General features: G+C 49.9%; 1 protein-coding gene across 3 annotated transcripts; it reads right to left on the minus strand.

The window, feature by feature from the left end:
• Window positions 1-375: 375 nt before the first annotated feature.
• pou6f1 (POU class 6 homeobox 1) lies at window positions 376-21,654 on the minus strand. Of its 3 annotated transcripts, XR_015939379.1 has the most exons (12): window positions 21,374-21,653; window positions 16,413-16,507; window positions 15,159-15,336; window positions 14,109-14,245; window positions 12,649-12,874; window positions 11,803-12,005; window positions 10,443-10,571; window positions 9,802-10,029; window positions 7,728-7,872; window positions 6,933-7,101; window positions 4,602-5,650; window positions 376-4,488 (listed from the first exon to the last, which is right to left on the minus strand). XR_015939379.1 is itself a non-coding variant. In XM_088634237.1 (11 exons), exons 2-11 carry the CDS (start codon window positions 16,482-16,484, stop codon window positions 5,305-5,307), a joined length of 1,833 nt encoding a protein of 610 aa, XP_088490363.1. In that variant the 5' UTR covers window positions 16,485-16,507; window positions 21,171-21,654; the 3' UTR covers window positions 376-5,304. The 3 variants fall into 3 exon arrangements, 2 of the variants coding, with proteins under 2 accessions (XP_088490363.1, XP_088490355.1); XM_088634237.1 differs by having other exon boundaries at window positions 376-5,650; window positions 21,171-21,654; XM_088634229.1 differs by having other exon boundaries at window positions 376-5,650.
• Between the last annotated feature and the right edge of the window lie 925 nt (window positions 21,655-22,579).

Consider the following 22,579-nt stretch of genomic DNA (forward strand, 5'->3'; position numbering starts at 1 on the left):
ATCACTGTCATGTGCTGAGATGCATCTCAAATCTACTACCCGATTACCCTTCTTAACCTCTCCTTGGAAAATCAGATTTGAATCAATCTTTATTCGTAGTTTCTTAATTCCATATAAAGGGTCTTAGTACAGGCGACCTCTAACTCGCCCTTCCAGGGTTAATTCAGGTGAGTTTTGCAACGTTAAATAAACAAGACTATCAGTATTATAATGTAACCACTATTACAGTGCATTTTCAGTACTAGGTAGTTAAATTATACAGTTTGTGCTGAGTGTCCCCAATCTGTTGGCAGCTCAGATGATCAATTTTCACATCGGAATCAGTAACATGCTCTGGTGTCACAAGTATAAAAACACAAGGCATCAGTAATCGAATACCATTTCATTCTGACTTGAAAGTTCAGTGACTTTATTAACAGAAACAAACTCAAACTTAGTTAGACCAAGTTTTAAAAATTCATACATTAAAAGTTATATTTTGTGACCTGACACAGGTATCTAGTTCATTTTAGTTATACATAACTCATAAAAATGCAAACAGGGAGCCACTAGAACTTTTTTAAATTAAATGACATTAATAAAATAAATAGAATTAGTTTTTTTAAATATACTTTTTTATATAAACAGGCTATGTCTGTTGTTTTTTTTACACAATAGGAGAAATCGTCAGTCCAAAGGAATTAATTCTCTAAAGACAATGTAAGACGGAGAGTTTCTGTTCAAATTAAAAACGGTGTGGCAGAGGGTTCAATGTGAAGTTTCATGGCTTTTTCATACAGTAATTTCATCTTGTAAGTTGCAACTTCTATATTAGGCCACACGTTCATGCTAAATAACAAGGCGCTTACACCTTTTAAAAGTTTTCCCAGCTGTGAACCTTTTAAAATATGAAATTACGTTTCTTAAATCAGTTCATGAATTACTTTGATTAGAATATTTTAAAACAAGACAGGTCGCCTACATTTCCTTTCTTGAGAATTTGAACAGTTTAAGTCAGTAGCTGCGTCAGCTACTAAAATAAAAGTTTATTCCATGCTGAAAAGAGAAGAAAAGAAAACAACGTTTCGGCTGTGGAGCCTTCCTCACACCTGAAGAAGGCTACACAGCTGAAACGTTGTTTTTCTTTTCTTCTCTTTTCAGCATGGAATAAACTTTTACATGTTCCTTCGAACAGTTTACGCAACTCCTTGTCTGCACGGTCAACTGAGGCAAAGTTCCTCTATTTTTGTTTTCAAAGTGCTAGAATTCATGCAATTTCCAGCACATCCTCTTAGCTATGTGTGGCTTTCAAAACACTTTTTTTTAAAGAAATACAGGTCGTTTATTGGCCAAATATTGTGAAGATGGAATGGTTTTATGATCAGATCGTCACAATGAAAGCAATTTGCGCAGTGCAGGAAAACAAAGGCAGAAGATACTGAAAGCATAACGTAAGATGTACATATTAAGTCGCTGACTGAAAATAGCATTAAACCTGAATAACTGGGTCTCTTGGAGACTGGGGCCGGATAAATGCATGACAGAGAAGAAAATGATTAACGCTAGTGTTCAGGGCTAGAGCAGGCAGTAAAAAAATAAACACTGTTCAAATGCTCAGACAAGAAAATGTGATGTAACTGTCTCTACAGGCATCAATTACTTTAGCAATACTACATAATTACAGCAGAGGGAGGAGACAGTAGGGGACAGTCATCCTAACGCCAAATCATTTGGCTACCCTACTGTGTAAGAAAAGAGAACTAGGAAACACCTATGAAGAAATGTACAGAAAAGACTCTAGAAACAAGAAACAACTTTTTTGACCTGCTCTCCCACAACCATACTGAATGGATAATTCCCTCAGTCCTGATTTTTTGTTGATCCCGCTAATTTGATCTCACAAACCGGGTCACCGGGAGGCTTGTATCTGTGGAGTTAATTAAACTCAACTGGGAGGACTCTTTCCATACTCTCGTTCAGGGCTCGTTCAGAACATGATTCGAATAAGCTCAGAGAATCAACCCCAAAATACCCCCTTCTGGGAGAGTGGTTCATGCCTTTAAAAAAAAAAAAACTTTTTTTCAAGAGAAATGTTGCAGACACTACAAGAAAAACAGGTTTGCAGTCAAGATACACCAAGTAATTCAAGTCGGGAGCTGCATCAGCATGCGTAGGCTGCAAAGGCATAAGTAAAGGTTTATTCCATGCTGAAAAGAGAAGAGAGGAACAACGTTTCGGCTGTGGGGCCTTCTTCTTCACACCTGAAGAAGGCTCCCCAGCCGAAACGTTGTGTTTCTTTTCTCCTCTTTTCAGCGTGGAATAAACCTTTACTTGTGCCTTTACAAAATACACTACACCAAGGTGGGCAGAGGTGGAAAGCAGTAATGTACTGTTCGCAAAATGTGTCTTTTTAAACATTTTCTCAGTATTTCCAGTCTCACAAGAGAGAGACCAAGTAAAAGCTTTGGAGATATCAAAGCCCTACATGCACAACATATATTTTGCCAAATATAATTTGCTACACTGTTTTTATAAAAAGGACAAAGGTTGAACAAACATTCTGACATTCTCAGGGAACACTTTCCTCCTAATTTTTCAAAGTCAAAAAAGGAACTATTAGCTACCCATGCAGGGGTCTCTTAAATTGGCACTGAAAGAGTTCACTTCACATCTTCTCTGCAATGTCACTTTCCGATTAGTAATAAAGAGGGAGCTATCTTAGCCTGACAGGAAGTGTTTTACGAAAATGGCTCTCTGCATCTCCAGGTGTATTCAGTGTGCTGATACCACACATTTTGAGGACTTTCCAACAACGTCCGGGACTGTTATCTGTAAAGCAACAGATAAAAAGAAAATACCACACTGCCTCTCAGTTTAAGAGGCTACGTCAGTACCATTTCTAACATTTCTGTAAAAGAGAAAAATAAAATATGACTGGCGCTACAAGATTGAAAAACAACTGCTTTATCTCCTTGTAAACTGAAAAGGTGTAAAGAGGCTTTTTTTCAAGCCAAACCCCCCCCCTTCACATTATGGGTCAGGAACGCTTTGCAGTTGGTTTTCATTATTTCATGCCTTCTGTATCCCGGAGTGAACAAACCCGTTTGCCTGGTAGTCCGGAGCAGTTCACCTGTCGCAGCATCACGGCTGCACGTCTTGAAATGTCTTGAGAACTTGTTCCAGCAGATTCCTCGATCTTACGCCCCTACCAGTTACAAGCCAAGACAAATGGTGGCACTATACTTCCACACAAGTCACAGCGCCGGCGATACAGTTAACCTTAACTGTAATTTGTCTTGGCATGGTCCAGATCCTGCTCAGCTAGGCTTCTCGCTACCTGCCCTGTGTTTCTGCAGTACTGGCGTGTCCACAAAGACCTCCTCCAGAAGAACAGTAACAAAAGGCTCCAAAGAGCTACAGCACTTGTTTTTTGGTCTGTTATTTACCTATTTGTGAGCCAGGAGCACAGCGATAATGACCTATGATGTCACAATGGCCAAAGCACATACTGGTCAGGCTGTTCTTTTGGAAGGGGTCAAATGGCACAGAGAGCACCAACCCCCCCACCAGCCATCATCATCCTAAGTCCTTAGAAGCAGAGCATAAAAAATACCTAGAAGCTGTCAGGATGGGAATGAGGGTTAGAGCCTTAAAAGAGCCATCAGCAGTTCTGGAAACAAACTACTCTTTAGTTAGGCAGGGGGATGGAGGTATGCTGGGGCAGAAATCAGAACTGCAGCTGGACTGAAGGACTTTCCGAAGGACTTTGTGAGAACCGGTGGTTTAACCATGCATGCCTCTTAATTATATAATTATATAATAACTATACTGGTGCTATCATCTATCACACCTCTTCCCGACCCCTGTCGGTTTTTCAGGGTTGTGCCGAAAGTCCACTTTTGTCCAGAACGAAGTGTGGCTGTCTCTTTCTCCCACCACACATGGGGCTAGAAGAAATACTGGCAAATACCTGTGTAGAGGGAGCCAGGTGGCACCGATATCCTGGCAAGGTAGGGCGTGGGACAAACCGTGTGGGTGAGGGGACGGAGGGTAGGTGTGAAACAGGGCGTGCTCTGGTGATCCTGTGCGCTTCCCCTGGTCGGAAACTTTAATTTTCGCGCTATTCTGATTGACTCCGGGACATCCCGGAGTTTAACAAGTACGTGCTCCTCTCCCACCTGTTTCATCCCATGACTTGGGAGAGAGCGCTGCCGAATTCCCAGCATTCCTGCTTACCAACCTCGTTACTGTCAAGGGCGGTTCATCTTCCTTACGGATTTTATGTCTTTCTAGGATGTCCACGGCTCCAGACATGAACAGGAAGTCCACTTTCAAGCTCTGAAGGCCATGCCATCTGTGTTTTTCGTTGAACAAACAGGATGCCGCCATTTCTAAGTGCTTGAAGCTTCTTGCACCGGTTCTCAGCTGTCTTGTTGCGAAACGAGTCAGGGTCAGACAGCGATGTCTTCTCCAGCACTCTCGGAGTCAAACGCCTCCTCCTCCCCTCCTCTGTTTAAAACAATAAGACAGTTTTTCATTCATCTAGTCTCTTCCCGTTAACCATATCAGGTACGTCACTCCAGCAGAGGAATGAAACAAGGACAGTGGAATAGTCTTTGTACCTTTCAGTCCCTATTTCCCATCAAAGCGTGACTGATTGTCCAGTAAGCTGCAATAGCCCTAGTGCACAATTTATAATTCCTCTGCGGATTCTCATTCATAACCCATCCAACGCAGGCTTGTGAGTGACAGCGTCCATGTAGCTGGGAGGAGAGATTCAGAGCTTCACGAGTCAGGATCTTCTGCAGAATCGAGGCGTGCGATCCCGAAGATTCCAAGATCCCCGCATTATTTCCACACGGAAGGAGGGGAACGGTGCACGCCGGGTGGAGATCCGACGCCGCACTAGTGAGCACGCCGCCCGTGCAGGAGGTGAGCGAACGTGGAATGCCTCCACGCACATTTCCCCAAGACATCGGGGCCCCACCAAGTCTGCTAAATCAAGAGTCAGGTAAGGGGGACTAAGCAGGTTGCACTGAATGTGGTGCTCCTGCCGTCTTCAGGTGTGGGGCTCACACACACAGTGACACACGAACAGTCTTGCAATCGGGGCGAGCAATGACGCAGGCGATCAGTACCAGAGGTGAGGGGCAAGAGAGTGGGTTCAGTCTCTGAACACCTTAGGGTTACCTCCCATTCAGCGCTCCCCCTCTCCTCCCCTCCACTCCCCACCTCACCCCCTTTTCCAAATGGAAGTTCCAGTGCCCCCCCCCCCCCCATCCGCTTATCCCCAGCCCCACCCCATCCCACCCTCCCCGCCTCCTGCTACTGGATCTGGAAAACGTTGAGCTTGCTGGTGTTCTTGAGGGTCTGCCTGCGGTTGCAGAACCAGACGCGGACCACCTCGCGGTCGTAGTTGAGCTCCTTGGCGATCTCGGTGATCTCCTGGCCGGTGGGCAGGGCGTTCTTCTCGAAGTAGGCGTTGAGGACCTCGATGGCCTGCGGCGTGAAGCTGGTCCGCCGTTTGCGCTTCTTGGAGGGCTCGCCGCCCACGAACTCCATCAGGTTCTGCTGGCCCTTCTGGTTCCACAGCTCGGCCTCGGCCAGCCACTTCTCCAGCACCGGCTTCAGCTTCTGGGCGCTCTTGGGGGTGATGTCCAGCTTCTCGAACCTGGAGCACACATTAGGAGGGACATTCACAAAGGGTACCCCTATCTACACCGCAAGTATGTGGTTCATTTCTGCTTTTGCAAGGCCGCTCTCTTTCGGAGCTTGTCATCAGGACTGCTGCCAGTGGGGATGAAAGCAGACAGGCTTGGTCTATATATTTGGTTGGCTCTCCTGAAGCCACGCTCTCAGAAGGCAATCCTCAAGATTAGGTTGTCTGTTCTGCTCAGAACCCCATAATGAAATTAAGTTCCCCCCTTTACTTTTGCAGGTGCCGTCTTACAAAGTCTGCAGCTTTACATGAGAAGGCTTACAAGTTTCCAAAATGTAAGCCCATGCATTTACTCTAAAGAGAGTGGTTCTGGAGTGCGGATCATAATACACTTTTAAACCCATTTGTTTTGTCGGACGACACTAAATGACATAAGGAAATGGTCCTGCACCCAGAACAGCCTTTCACTTACCATTCACTTCCACCCTCAGCACACTCTCATTTTCCTCAGGTCACCAGCCACACTTTTTCACTGCATAACCCTTCAACTGGAGCCTTTTTTCCCCCACATGCACCTTGTCCATACTGATGACTGTTGAACAGTTCCCCACTATCTACATTGGCCAGACAGGATGCAGACGGGTCCGTCTCTTTGGGGAACACGTTAGTGCAGCAGGATCACAGATTTCTCTGAGAGTTCTTCATTGGCCCTCTCGCGTGCCACGGTTATACCAACCTTTCTTGTGGATCCAAGGAGAAAAAACCAAAAGTATCCTTAAACTAGGTCCTCGCCTTTCCCCATCTCTCAATGATCAACTCAATTCTGTCCAAGTCTCTCCATTCATTCGTGTACCAGATTTCCATTGCTTCGGAAACGCCGTCTCGCCTCCTGTACCCAATCGTACAAGCTGTTTCTTCAGTCCTCTGCCACACATTCCCGATCCCTAACTCCTGCCTAAAGTGGATCTGCAGTCGAAACGCTGTTTATTTCTTCAGCATGAAATGAATCTCTACTCGTTCTTTTGCACCCTGCATGACGCTTGATGCAGCTCCCTGCTAAAACCTCTTCAGAAGAACAAAATATTCACCATCTAGCTTTTGTTTCCGTGCCATTATTATCATCCCTAAATAGCTTTTTCAAACTATGGCAGCAAAATAAATTAGACTAAAAAAGCAATGAACACATTGTATTTTCACCAGAAATTACAATCTTAGCAGGCTGGGTGAATGGCACCCTCACTCTCTCCCCCCCCCCCCGCAGTTCTTCCTCCCAGCCACCAGGTGGCGCTCTTACCTGCAGATGGCAGACTGACTGTAAGCGGGGCCCTCTGTGGCAGTGAGTGCTTGGCCCACTTGAGTCTGCGTCAGGCCCAGGGACAGCCGCCGAATCTTGAAGTTCTTGGCAAATTCGCGGATCTCCTCTAGATTGATCCCCTCCTCGTCCGTCCCGGGAGGCTGGGGTTCTGAAAGAGGAACGGACAAGAAGGGCATGACGATCATCTATTGATTTAGAGGTCGTCTACCACGCTCATCCTCATTTTACACGGGGGGGAAGACTTCAGCGATTGGCAAGACAAGTGCAATGACTTTTCCACTCCCAGATGACATCACGTACCCCAGCCCTGACTACAGGGACCCAAGCTGGCCATGACCTTGGTCGTGCCACTGGCTGACTGATCGGAGCTGATACAGCGCTGGTGGGACAGTCAGGGCTTTGGTCAGCCAGCAAAACACCCATACCAGCCACTCGCCTGGCACCTGCAACCTTGCAGTGGCCTCACGCTCACGTCAGCGTCAGTGGGACCAGCAGCGTGTCGAACACAGGACGAGTGGCTCCGACAGTGGCGGGATCCCCTCCTGTGTGGTGAAGGGCTTGTATCTGGAAGGCTGAGTCTTAACACACTGGCAGTCCCAAACTGGGAATCGGCTATGCAATCAAAAATAACTGGCGATCGCAACGTCCTTCTAAATAAATTCACCCCAGGGTGAAATATTCGGAGCACGAAAGGAAACCCCCCCAGGGTAGCGCCCTGTGAAGGATGTCTGTTCTCTGCAGGGTAGTCACGTGATAGTTAGCACGAGCTCTTACTGTTGACAAGCTGTCCGACAGTTGGGGTGTCTCCACAGCCGATGGCCACCGAGGAGGAGATGCTCGTCACGGTCTTGACTGGGGAGGGCTGGGGCGCGATGACCACCGGGGCCTGAGACACCGTCACTCCCGTCACCACGGACCCCTGGAATGGACATTCGGGAAGAACAGACTCTTCACTGGGTTCGTTCCAGGGCTGTCGCACACACCCCTCCCCATCGCTGGCCTGTTCTGAAACGCAAGAGCCGTGACCACACGCACGCGCCAGACAGACAGGCGGCCATCATAACTACACGTGAGGAGAGGTGGAACCCCAAAGCTCTGCTTGATCGGCTGCTACAAACAACAGCAGAGGCACAAATCTGATTATTACAGTGTGTAATCTAGGTATTACAGTGTGGTGTGGCAGTATCTCGTTGTCTGACCAGAAGGCCTTACAGGGGGTGATCAGGCCTTACAGGGGGTGATCAGGCCTTACAGGGGGTGATCAGGTCAGCCCAGTCCATCACTGGAGTACAGCTCCCCTCCATTGTGGACATTTTTATAACTCGCTGTCTCAGGAAGGCTGGAAGTATCGCCAAGGATCATACTGGTCATCCTGGTTTCTCATTTCCCTTCCCTCTCCCCTCTGGTAAGCGTTATAGGAGCATCAAGGCACGAACGTCCAGATTCACTGACTGGCTCTGGCTCACACTAATGTGTTTTTTTTCTAAGATGTATGTTATTTAACTTGTTGTTGTTGCTGCTGCTGTTCTGTGTTAATGTTTTTGGTGTTTCCTTAATGTCTTTGTATTGGAGCATACATGCAAATATGTATTCCATTACACTTGTGCATATGACAATAAACTGAACCGAACCGACACATGCCTTCCCCTTCTGTCTCAAGTGTGCTTCCGGCCAGCTGAGCAATTTCTGAACTCCTTCAGATCGAAGGTCACTCGATCACCTCCCCGCACAGTTCAGGGACAAAGTATAGAGGAGATCTGTGGGCCTGAACGCATTTTACACACTCCGGATCTGCCCAGAGTCATAGTACAACAGTGCACGATAGTACAGTTAATAACTTGGACGCTGAGAGCATCACAGAAAGGCAGCAGAAGGCAACAGGAAGAAGAGGATGCTGTTAATGTAACAGAACAGGAAGCTGAACCCAGGTTGATCTGGACGGCAGAGCAGCACACTGGGCCACACTGTGAGAATGTGATGGACCTGGATCACAGTCGATCGTGCATAATACAGGGCCCCCTCCCGGATAGGGCCGAGCAAATGCAAATCCACAAGATCCACTGGACCTGCCCTGCAGGTGATACTCAACATTAAACCGCTCAGCAAAAGCAGAGAGACTGGCATTATATCCTACAGGCAGCAGCACGGAGGCTACAGCACCCCCACTGCACTGCCTGCGAGTGACAACACAGCAGAGTCTAAGGGTCACCTGGGGGCTGACGATCACAGACAGCACAGCGGACAGGGAGACATTCGCTTGGGCGTCCTTACAGCTCGCCGGTGCATTCGCACAGGATGAAAGAGTGCAGTTTTTCTCAGTGTGCCTTGGCGACTGGCAACAGCTCTCGCTCTGTGGCATGCAGTCCACACATCTACAGACTGTGTGAGAAATAAACACAGATCTGCAGACCGCATACAGATGGCCTCAGCCAGTCAAGCCATTTGAAGAGGCATGTGCACATCTGCAGTTGATGTGCAATTCGTGGGCCCATGGTACGTACATGCCGATGTCCCAGCTTTTTTCAAGAGGTGGCAGGACAAGATCCTCGGATTATCTTCTAGCAAGTAATCGAGCTAGCTTTTCTTGTTTCTTCTGAAGGATTCAAAATGACCTCCTCTTTTCCAGCCCCTTCAACAGCGATCAGTCTAAGTAATCCAGTGTCTTTGTGAAGCAAGAAGACCATACCAGGAAGACGCACGACTGCAAGAGTCAATCTGAGCTCTTGTACAGAAGCCTGCAGCGGACGCCTGATGTTTCAAACCTGCTACCTTGAGTTCATGCACACGGACAGGCAGCAGCATGAAACACCCTGCTTCTGGGATTCTCGTGGTGACCAGTGCCTCGTACCTGTGCTGTCGGCTTGGCGGGGGCCTGTGTTGGCACACTGGGCTTGGGCAGGACTGTGGCCGGCGTCGGCCCGTTGCCGATAGTGGCGATGATCTGGCCCTGGGCGTTGAGCACCAGCTGCGGGGAGACGGTCTGGACCTGCAGGCTCTGGGTGGAGAGGGCAGGGGACACTGTGGAGCCAGTGGCCAGGGAGGCTGGGTTCACCAGGAAGGGCAGGGTCCCGATCACCTGGCAGGGCGCAGAGCACAGAGCACAGGTCACAGACCCCCGAGAGATCAACCAGAGCGACCCCAGGGGTGAAGATCACAAACCACCATTTAAAGGCCTACCATGGACATTTTATAATACTGTTTTTGCCATATTGTCACATTTGTTCCCTTCTTTTTGCACATTAGCCTGACTCACCACAGAGTAATTGTCATAAAGGACTCACAATCATTTCCTTTATTACTGCTGTACGGTGTAGTACAAGCATGGTAATCTTCAGCATAGAAGAACTAATTACGTTAATTAGTCACATTCAGGAAGCAATTTTCATTCCCAAGGACTGAACACAGCCGAATCCAGGCCAATTAGTTCAAAGAGAGGAAAGCGCTATTCACTGGTGCCAGGAAATCATAACAATGATCCCCCCGCCTTACCTGCCCCTGCGCGTTGGTGATGATCTGCCCGGTGATGCCAGGCATGCCTGAGATGGCGCTGGTGATGATGGGCGTGGTGGCGAGGGAGCTGATGAACTGGGGCTGGGCTCCCAGAGAGGCGGCGCTGATCTGCGACACAGAGACAGGTGATCAGCTGGGGCCCCCCAGCCAGGCCCCCCCGGCACCCCGTCTACGAACGAGAGGAGCCTGATCGGCCCGTCGGCCTCATCTGACCCGAGATTCTGCCGGGATTCCGAGTACCGTCCTCATCGGACCCTGACCCGCGGAGAAAGTCGAAAAAGGCCGACGCCATTCTCAGGCGGCAGACCTAGAGCGTGGAGACCACACTGCCCCTGCCCGCGGTGCTGTCTGTAAACAATCCCAGGTGATCCCTGGACAATCACGGCAAAAACTACACGCGTGGTTCATCCGTGTTGAAACGGTGGCCATTTCACCTCACAGCTGGGAGGCAAACAACCCCCCTTAGTACAGCTGCTGGATCCACTGGGGATTCCTCATGAGCTGCAAACTGGACTGTAAACTGCACTGACAGGGCAGGAAGGCCATGTGCTCCACATTATTTACTTCATACACACATCTACACCAGAGTGCTCTGCGCTACATGTGCCCACGTTATCCAGGCAGGATCTAATATCTATGTCCAGAAAGCCCTGCAGCTGGTAAAGTCTGGAATGGATCATCAGACCGCTGTACAACGGGAGTCTGGTCTTCATACCTTCTAGTGCTGGAGAGCAGAATGACTTGTGATTTAATTCCACCAGACCTTTTATCAGATGACAAAGCACAACAACAACACTTCTTAGGTTTTCCTCTAACTTTTCACATTCCGCCCACCCGAACTGGGAATCACATATTATGGTTGGGGTTTTTTTTGCGACAGGGGCTGCAGATGAGAGCGACCGGGTGTGGTCCCCTGACCCTCCAGCCCACTGAGCCGCGTGCGTCTTGACAAGCTGTTCGGCCCCCCTGGAGCAGGATGAGCGTCACAGTCCCGCCCGTGCTCGAGGTAACCCTGCGACAGGACAGCGTCCCGACTGGCAGGCTCACACAGAGGCTGCCCTGGCCTGCCTCAGCTGGGACGAGCTCTGGCCTGATTAGCCACTGGGCTCGACCCTGACGGACCCCCTCCCTCACCTAGATGGGCTCTACCGATCACGCCCCAGCTCCTGGGAAATCCCCGTCACACACAGCTGCTGCTGAATTCATTCCTTCCTGACTTATTAGTTCTTGGAGAGCCCCGTCAGTGAGGGTGCCAGGGGAGCCTGCAGGGCTTTCCTGCAGCAGGAGGGAGTGACCTGCCTCACTGGACCTATGGGCGGGCGAGGGGCAGTGCGCTCACAATGGCAGGGTTAATGGAGATGCCCGCCGTCTGCAGCGTGGCCACGCTTGCGCTGGGCTCCGAGGCTTTGGGCACGGCGGCCGCAGCGGGACTGGCGTTGCTCTGCGCAGCTGGCTGCGTCATCTGCGGCTGCGCCTGCTGCTGCAGGACCGTCTGCGCAGGGGCGTGCAGCTGCGGCTGGACGGCATTCAACACGGTGGCCGCTGGAAAGAGAAAAGAAGATGTGGCACTAGTCCTACTGCACGCCTAGATTGTTAACTAGCAACTGGCGCAGCTATGAATCTTGGACTACTTCCTCCACATTCCTTTCCAGCTTCCATTTTCTGTGGGGGAGTCGTAGCCTAACCTGGCAAGTAACGGGCACAAGGCAGGGTACACCCTGGAGGGGACGCCAGTCCATCGCAGGGCACACACAGACACACACACACCAGGGCCAATTTTAACCTACCATTTAACCCATTTAACCTACCGGCATGTCTTTAGACTGCGGGAGGAAACCAGGGCACCCAGAGGAAATCACTCGAATACAGGGAGAACATGCAAACTCCACACAGATAGCACCCCAGGGCCGGATCTGAACCCAGGCTGCAATGCTGAGCACTGTTCCACCGTGCCACCTCCACATTCTCTTCATTTGGCACAATTCCCTTAGAACAATTAGTTTTCCAGCCAAAAGGTTACAAGGTATGCAAACAACAGTACAGTAGTAGGTCTGTTACTGTTGGGGCCCAGAGAGAAAAGCGCCACCTACTGCCTCCCGGACACCAGTACAACAGCACTGAAACGGTGTTAGCTACTGTGTCTATCACACTGGTGCCCTTTCACAAGCACGCTGCAGCTTCTCACCCTGCAGGCCGGTGAAGGGCAGTTTCAGGACCCCCCCCGCTGGGGACGCAGCGGTCAGCCCCGGGAGGGTGGTCACGGTGGCCGTAGGGAAGGTGAGGACTGCCAGGCCCTGCTGCCCGCCCATCTGCCCCGCCACGCTGAGGGGGATCAGGAGGGGCTGGGTCACTGCGCCCGTCTGAGCCATCATCCCCGTCACCACTGTGGTCAGCCCGTCCTGTGTCAGCAGCTGAGAGACAGGAGACAGGGAGAGGGAGACAGGCAGGTCAGAGAGAGACAGGAGACAGGGAGAGGGAGACAGGCAGGTCAGAGAGAGACAGGAGACAGGGAGAGGGAGACAGGCAGGTCAGAGAGAGACAGGAGACAGGGAGAGGGAGACAGGCAGGTCAGAGAGAGACAGGAGACAAGGAGAGGGAGACAGGCAGGTCTGAGAGAGACAGGAGGCAAGGAGAGTGAGACAGGAGACAGGGAGAGGGAGACAGGGAGGTCAGAGAGAGACAGGAGACAGGGAGAGGGAGACAGGCAGGTCTGAGAGAGACAGGAGACAAGGAGAGGGAGACAGGCAGGTCTGAGAGAGACAGGAGACAAGGAGAGTGAGACAGGAGACAGGGAGAGGGAGACAGGGAGGTCAGAGAGAGACAGGAGACAGGGAGAGGGAGACAGGCAGGTCAGAGAGAGACAGGAGACAAGGAGAGGGAGACAGGCAGGTCTGAGAGAGACAGGAGACAAGGAGAGTGAGACAGGAGACAGGGAGAGGGAGACAGGGAGGTCAGAGAGAGACAGGAGACAGGGAGAGGGAGACAGGCAGGTCTGAGAGAGACAGGAGACAGGGAGAGTGAGACAGGAGACAGGGAGAGGGAGACAGGGAGGTCAGAGAGAGACAGGAGACAGGGAGACGGAGACAAGGAGGTCAGAGAGAGACAGGGAGATCAGAGGGAGACAGGAGACAGGGAGAGGGAGACAGGGAAGTCAGAGAGAGACAGGAGACAGGGAGAGGGAGACAGGGAGGTCAGAGAGAGACAGGAGACGGGGACAGTGAGACAGGGAGGTCAGAGGGAGATGGGGAGAGTGAGACAGTGATGAGGAGAGAGGGAGATGAGGGGAAAGAGAGATAATAGAGAGGGAGAGAAAAAGGGAGAGTGGGTGAGGGAGAATAGCAGGCGAAAGAGGTTGAGGAGGAGGTGGAGCTTAGAGGAGCCAAATAGGGGGATAGATGAGAACATGTGTTTTCTTGTCCTGGTTTTGAATCACCAATCAAAGCAGAGACAGAGCACAGAAGAGAGAGAAAGTGAGGCAGAGTGGGAGACAGAGACAGAGGGACGGTTACAGACTGAGGGAGACGGACGCTGTGCAGAGATCAGGCAGTCTGATGGACCCCAGCACGACAGGATCCCATGGACTCCACTGTCCTGGACGAGGACAGCTCCACTCCCCCAGGGCTGCCCGACCGCGCTCGGCCTCACCTGGGGGCCCGCCTGGACAGTGATGGGCAGCGCCGTCTGAGGCTGGGAGGAGAAGGACACGGTGGTGGCGCCAGCCTGGGGCACCGTCTGGGCAGCTGGGGCCGGTGGGACCAGGGCTGCTTCCCCATCGCTGGGAGCTGAGGAAGAGAGCGGGAACGACGCGCAGATGAGAGAACAGGGAGCGGGACTTCAGAACAAGGATGGGCAACATGGTCACTGACGTCCCATTCCACGCAAGTTAGTCAGTCCCCAGTCACTTCAGTCATCTCCCGTAACCGGATCAACCCATTCCTTATCAGAAATCTGCTTACTCCCGGGAAGGGTCCAACAACCCGGACCATATCCTAGGAATATGAGGTGCCATCATGGATACAGCACTAATCCACTGTTGAGACAGCAGTTATCCCAGCCTGGGATATGGGAGTTGGGAACAAGCTACCTGCCGTTGTGTTTCCTTAAGGAAACAGCTGGATGAGCCCTTTGGGTTCATCAGCTACCGAACAGATCTCATGGGCCAAATGGCCTCCTCTTACTTCCACTCTTATGTTTTTGGAAAGTGGGAGGAAAACTGGAGCGCCGAGCAAAAGCTGCAATCCAAGAAGAACATGCAAACTCCCCCCAGGACATACCAGTTAAGTGAATGTAACGGATTGGAGTGCAATCCAAGCAAATGAGTTCCTGTCCCAGGAGTTGCCTTTTCATCAGCTGTTTTACTCTTTGCAGAAACTGTCAACTGTGACACAGCGCCAAAATTTGCCAGAACATGCATGTGTGCTCAGACATATGAGCTTGCCTTTAATCGCACTATCCTGTCTCTGGACTAGCCTCAGAGGGAGGACAGGGGAACCTCACTTGTTCTCCTCTCGCTCGGAACCCTTCCCAAGCTTCGCACGAGATCCTGGATGACTGCGATCCCCGTTAGCCCACTGTGCTTCATTCGAGTCCGGGTCTCAGCTGGGCAGTGACACCCAGCCCCGATTCCAACCACACAGAGCTAACCCATTCTGAGGTCTCCCTGAACCCTCAGTTCTAGCACCCTGTGGGACCCACCTGCGTTCCCAGCATTTCCTTGCGGTGCCGGGGGGTCGTCCGCACGCGTTTCACCTGGCTCCAGGGCCGGACCGCCCACGCTCTCCCCCCTTTTCCCATCAGCCCCCGCTGCCTGCACAGAGGCGTCAACTTCCACCTCCAGGACTCGGATGGTCTCCTGTCCGGACATCACGATCACCTGAAGGGGACAAGGGAGGGGTAAATGGCAAAAAATAAAGCTTTTCTTTCTGCACTGAACCGACTTGTTCAGTGTGGCTCTGTGGCTATGGATCTGCGCCTGTGGCTGGAAGGTTGCCGGTTCAAATCCCGCGGCCGGCAGAGGAATCCTACCCTATTGGGGCCCTACTCCTTAACGCCAACTGCTCCAGGGGAACCGTATAAATGGCTGACCCTGCGCTCTGACCCCAAGCTTCTCTCTCCTTGTCTGTGTGTCTCATGGAGAGCAAGCTGGGGTATACGAAAAGACAAATTCCTAATATAAGAAATTGTATATGGCCAATAAAGTGATCTTACTTGAGCTGTTACGAGTGGCTGTGACCTGAGAACAGGACATCACACAGAGGCTCATGGGAGCGAGGAACAAGCTGCCCAGCCATGCTATTAATGAGATTCTGGGATCAATCAGTTTCTAAAAACCAAACGAGCCAGATAGACTCCTCTGGACTGCAAACCTCCTGATGTCCTCCCTGCCGGAGAGACAAGGAGGAGCTTACTGGTGCAACGAGCATTTGAAACGATTTTGTCTCTGCTTTCAGACCATGGAAATGCCCATTAGAAAGACATAGAAAGACAAATCCATGACCCAGTCCAGTAGCAAGTGCTACAGAATAAAGAAACCGATTTTAGCTGGGACTCATCTGGGACAAATTATCAGCAAATGCTTTCTAGCAGTCAGTGACAGCAGGTGTAGCTCTCAGCAGCTGCCAAGTGCTGGAACAAGGCTCTGGTTCCACCACAGAGGTGAGTTTGAGTTGTTCAGGTTTCACAAAGCCCTGCTCACTGGAGAATTAGTAAAACATCTGAAAATGAAACATCTCAACGGGAGCTGTTGCAGAATGGACTGGGCACGGACTCGGCAGCAGATTTCGTCTCCCTGGCCTTTGCAAACACCAGAAACAGAGCAGCCTTACGCCAACGCCTCCAGCCAGGGTCTCCTTTCAGAAACCGAAGAGAGGGATGGGACAGGTCTGGAATGGGGTCAACGGGAAGTCACACGATCTGGGAAGTGAGTTCAACGCAGGAACGGAGACATACCTGCTCATTGACCGTGAGAGGCCCGTCGTTGCCTGTCAGCTCCTCTGAATCCATGGTCCCTTCCTGGGTCATACAGCTGTCACAGAACCTTCATACTGGGAAGCAACAACAAGTTGCATTACCATTTCCATCCAGCAGGGCGGCGCCGGTAACAAAACCTCGCCACCACTACGTCTTCGTGAAACAAACAACTAAATACAGAAAGCTGCAGTCCGGTAATGATTATCATATTTACTTTTTTATTTTGAATGAACCTTTTTGGGCAGAAAGGTGGAGCAGTAGCTAAGATTGCTGCCTCACAGCTCTGGGGTCCCAGGTTCAATTCTTGGGGTGCTGTACGGAGACAGTATGTTCTCCCCATGTTCGTATGCTTTTCGTCTGGGTGCTCTGGTCTCCTCCCACAGTCCAAAGATACTGGAGGTTAAGACAGCACCCCAGGTCTTGAATTAAACCCATGGACCCTGCGCTGTGAGGCAGCGAAGGTAACCACTGTGCCATCATAGTGCTATACTATGTATGTTTTAAGTGATAATTAAAATACGCCATTATCATCATGGTTATAAATTCCAGATTTTCCCATAATATAGCCCCTTTAATACTATCTTTTCAGATCTGGTTGAAACACATCTGCAGCCTTTAATCCAGTTACAAAATCCAGATTTGAAAGTACTGTTTGGCCCACAGTCACATGTAGCAGAGAGCGACACAGCTCTTGCATGACGTCATCAGAACGGTGGGCAAGTCACAGAGGTCAAGCCCAGCCCAGAGTCTCACCAGTCACTGGTCACTGGTCACTGGTCACTGGTCAGGCTCGACTCGGCAACACCTGGACTGTGCAGCTTCACCTGAGCTCTGAACCAGCGCCTTCACTGCTTCACTCACTTTCTTCGTTACTCTTGTTATTATTATAATGAATAATGAAGTTAGGCTGTCTAGACAACTCTGTAAAATTCATGGGAGCATCAGAATAACCTCAGAATAATTGCAGAGTTTTGAGAATTCTCCCCTCAAAACTCTGCCAGACTCTTCCAGTCTGTTCAAATTGCTCCCTTCACATGGAGCTAAAGAATGCCAAATAAACAAATAAACTACCAGCTGTTTCTAAAACACCCTCCAACACGCCACGTAATAATGAGTCTAAATTTTAGCCGCAGGGGTTACATATACAATATATTGTATAAAAACATATACAATGGATTTACATTTTTTACCACAAAAGCAGAACCCCAGAGTCTGGAGCAGAATTTTAATGCAACTGGGTCTCATTAATATTTAGAGCTATTTTAGAATTCGCGGGTAGCTGGTTTGCTCACTACTATTTCTTCCAATGGAGCTGCATTTGATGACCTCACTCTCAGTTAAAGGGCATGTTTGTCTGGTTATAACCACTGCTGGCATGTTGCCCAGAGAGACATCGGTATCGAGGCTCATTTGCGAATATTGCCAAGTCAGCAGGGCGACTAATCAGTGTCTCGCTTGGCTCAATCATGACACCTTGAGGTTCCACACCGAACACCAGAATCGGAGCTATTCTAATCCAGCTGTGAAATTTGCCTTACATTGCAAGTTCACTTGCAAGTGAGCGCATCCCAGTGTGTGTCCCAAGTCTCGTTCTGGGGCCCTGATTCAATCACGCAGTCATGGTCAGGCAAACTGGACGATGAGACAGCAGGAAGTTCAGCACATGAGATATTTCAGGGATGGGTAACATGGTGGCACAGTGATGAGCATTGCTGCTTTACAGCGCTGGGGCCCTGGGCTCCATTCCCAACCAGGGGTGCTGTCTGTGTGGAGTTTGCATGTTCTCCCTACGTTTGCATGGGTTTCCTCCTGGTGCTCCAGTTTCCTCCCATAGTACAAAGACATACTGGTAGGCTAACTGGCTTCTGGGAAAACTGGCCCTGGATTTGAGTACGTGTGTGTCTGTCTACCCTGCAATGGACTGCCGTCCCATCCAGGGTGTACCCTGCATTGAGCCTGTTGCTTGCTTGGACAGGCTCCGATCACCCCACAGCCCTGAACTGGAAGAAGCTGTTAGGAAAAGGATGGGAAACAGGGATGCTATCTTTTCAGGGTTCAAACTCCAGTTCAAAGAGCAGCTACTGAGAGTGACCGTGATGTCCAGGGACAGGGGAGTTATCGTGATGTCCAGGGACACAGGACACAGGGGAGTGACCATGATGTCCAGGGACACAGGACACAGGGGAGTGACCGTGATGTCCAGGGACAGGGGAGTTATCGTGATGTCCAGGGACACAGGACACAGGGGAGTTATCGTGATGTCCAGGGACACAGGACACAGGAGAGTGACCATGATGTCCAGGGACACAGGACACAGGGGAGTGACCGTGATGTCCAGGGACAGGGGAGTTATCGTGATGTCCAGGGACACAGGACACAGGGGAGTGACCGTGATGTCCAGGGACACAGGACACAGGGGAGTGACCGTGATGTCCAGGGACACAGGACACAGGGGAGTGACCATGATGTCCAGGGACACAGGACACAGGGGAGTGACCGTGATGTCCAGGGACACAGGACACAGGGGAGTGACCATGATGTCCAGGGACACAGGACACAGGGGAGTGACCATGATGTCCAGGGACACAGGACACAGGAGAGTGACCGTGATGTCCAGGGACACAGGGGAGTTACCGTGATGTCCAGGGACACAGGGGAGTTACCGTGATGTCCAGGGACACAGGACACAGGGGAGTTATCGTGATGTCCAGGGACACAGGACACAGGGGAGTGACTGTGATGTCCAGGGACACAGGACACAGGGGAGTGACCATGATGTCCAGGGACACAGGACACAGGGGAGTGACCGTGATGTCCAGGGACACAGGGGAGTGACCGTGATGTCCAGGGACACAGGGGAGTGACCGTGATGTCTAGGGACACAGGGTGTAGCCGAGATGGAAAGCTCCAGACGGTGGCCTTGCTCCTCAGGACCTGCTCAGGGTCCAGACACACATTCTGATCAGTGTCAGGCTCTAAATAAGCTTGAAATAGCTTGCCTGCTGACTGATCAATCATATCCACCTATACACACAAACATCTTATACTGTCTTTATCCAGTTCAGGGTGACAGGGGAGAGGGCCCAAGACTGGATGAGCCCTGAACGGGGCGCCAGTCCATGCCGGGGCACAGCCTGTCTTTGGACTGTGGGAGCAAACACAGGGAGAACATGCAAACTCCACACAGACAGCACCCCAGGAAATGAACCCAGGGCATCATCGCTGCAAGGCGGCAATGCTAACCACTGCGCCAGTTCCACCAGACAAAATATATACTGGACTTAATTCTGATCTGGTCGATTTACCCCATACTTACTTTTGAGCTGCTAATGTTTAATGTAGCATGTTATAACTTCCATGTTCAAACTCTAATATTTGCAGGTACACAGAGGCAAGCGGGGATACATAGTACCTCAGAATGTTATGGTTGCTTAGTGAAAGTTAACAATAGCTTAAAAATCTATGCAAATTGCAATAATTCATATTTGGTCATTAATTTATTTTTAACATTTTGTAAGAAGTCTGTGAACTCTCTTACGCCCAGCCATTCTAAAGTTCTTCCAGCTGTAAATAATTTTTAAAATGATGCCTGATGCGTAATTTAACAACGTGCAAAATTAAAGCCTAGTTTTGAAAAGCGGGTCACTAAAGAAATAAGATCTGTAGGCCGATTTATAGTTCTTTTCAGTTACTTGACTTGTACTTGACGTACAGACGTACCGAAAACACACTTTTTTTCACTTTTCTAGGCAAACTCCAAAGAATAAAGAAGTGACAACAACATATTTTAAAGAATAGCAAAATTTAATTCATCTGCAGTTAATGAGCTCAATCAGGTTACATGTACAAAGCCCCTTTGTACAGCAAATGTAAACAACCCGAATATGGGTGTCATTTTACTGGCTCTAAAAACACACTTTGGCTTTTTGGGGTTGGGGGAGGGGTTATTTCAATATGCACAAGGTTACATAACGCATACAAATACAATACAGTATCTCATGAATTATTTATAACGGCTGCTGCAAGAATAGGATGACAAAATAGGAACTAGCGCTTGTCACCCATTACAAGTTCAGTGCACAACACGATACTTAAAAAAATATATTTAACAACGGCTGAAAAAAGGAAAGTATAAGTTGTATTTTATGTTCCCGTTTAAGTAACACGTGTCAACCTGAGACTATGTTCTTGAAATACACTGCTCTTATTAACAGAAGACGATCTGGTATAAATAAACATTTAGAGGTGGAGACGTTCCTCTCTTTTTTAGAAGGCGGCCTATTAGGGCCTAGTCTCTCTCTCGCATCCCCTCTTCCGCCTGGACAAACGGGGATCGCATCCTACAGATGATAAATATGTATTGATCACACGACAGCGTCAATGAAAACACGGCCGCTCGCGCCGCGAGCCCCAGACGCGACCAGCCCGAGCGGTCTCGCGCAGGTCCGCCGCCTCCCGCGGCACGAGCTGTTCTGATCCAATAACGCTCGCTCGCGCCGGGACCCCGCTTGCCCCGCACACGCTCGCTCGCGCTCGCCGAGCCTCTCGGCTGCGGTAGCCAGCCGAAGCGATCTATTTGATATTTTATCCCCCACTCTTTATCATAAATATATAAATTATGCTAATTAAGACCATTGCATATTAACCAAACAAAAAAAACCTCCCATTTTATTCTCCTTCTTCCCTCTTACAATAAGCACACCCCCTTCAAAAAAACGCTTACCAAGAGCAACTTACCGTTCAAGCGAGACTTTTTGACCGTTTTCGCTCTTTTTTGAAACGCTTTGCTACTGTTTGAGGAGACGGGTAATTAAAAATTCATCTCACAGCTTGCAGCTGGGCACTATGGCTGAACACAAAGAGGTATTTGCATTGATAAAGAGGGTCGGAGCCCCTCAGAACCTCCTCTCCTTAATATTTAATGACGGTCCCGCGGTTACCTGGAGCGCCGGTGAACTCCGAACACCTTGGGGCACTTGGAAAACGGCGCTTTCCGCAGAAAAGTCCCACAAAATTCATATAAAATTGCTCTTTTGCACTACGTCATGAACATAATTTATGCAAGGCCAGTATTGCATGGAAAAAACACCGACTGCCGGACTGAAGGGGGAGCTCTCATTTTCTTAAAGAGAAAGCGGCCGATTTCACTATTTAAAAACAAGTGCGGATTTAGGGCACTGCAGCTGTACGAACAAAGGTCTAACGCGGTCAAAACAGCCCGCGGGACATACATCGTTTTAATTATATGATATTATAAAGTTTTGTGTATATTTGTGCATTCTTTGTGACAAGAAACTAAAGTTCTTTTAAAATGGAGTGCTCGAACCGGGAAAAGCAGGTGGCTGTCTCCCTCCCTCTCCAGAACTCCGACATGACCCGAGGGGTCACTGGGGTCATTCCGCTCATGGGGTCCCGGGGTCGATTCTTGCCCGAAGCATCTTCTGTGTGGAGCTCGTGTTCCACCTTGTGGGGTTTTTTTCCAGAACCTTCCCAACGCTGCACTTCATCTTAGCCAAAAGGCTGGGAAGTGATTCCCATCCTTCACAATGCTAACTGGCATTTCTAAAGCATGTCCTGTGAGTAACTGGCGTCCCGTCCAGGGTGTGTGTCCTGTGAGTAACTGGTGTCCCATCCAGCGTGTGTGTCCTGTGAGTAAATAGTGTCCCATCCAGCGTGTGCCTCCTGTGATGGACTGGCGTCCCGTCCAGGGTGAGTGTCCTGTGAGTGACCAGTGTCCCTTCCAGGATCAGGTCCCGTCTGGGGTCCCGTGTCTGCCAGCTCGCTGTAATATCAAGGTTAGTGTGGTAACTATGAATGCTAGGATGGGATAATTCATTCTTAAAATAAAAAAACCTCATTTAATTCTATAAACCAGAAAGACCTTTCCCCCCTTTTCAGGCAACCCCAGCTTCCAGCTCACAGTGATCCATTTATTTTTGCTTTGTGTTCTGAATACCTGCAGTCCACAGCCCTGAGCGCCAGTCACCAGTCAGCTAGACTGCCTTCCAAGCTCACCTCCTCCCCTTGGGCAACCCCAGCAAGTCAGAGCCCTTCCAGGCCTGATCAGCCAGGCTGTGGCTCATCCATTTGATGTTTACTGCAGGCCAGTCGCAACAGTAAACGCCCATCCATATGCATGAGGTGGG

Source organism: Lepisosteus platostomus, chromosome 1, assembly GCF_059453375.1.
Source record: "Lepisosteus platostomus isolate fLepPlt1 chromosome 1, fLepPlt1.hap1, whole genome shotgun sequence".
Classification (NCBI taxonomy): Eukaryota; Metazoa; Chordata; class Actinopteri; order Semionotiformes; family Lepisosteidae; genus Lepisosteus; species Lepisosteus platostomus.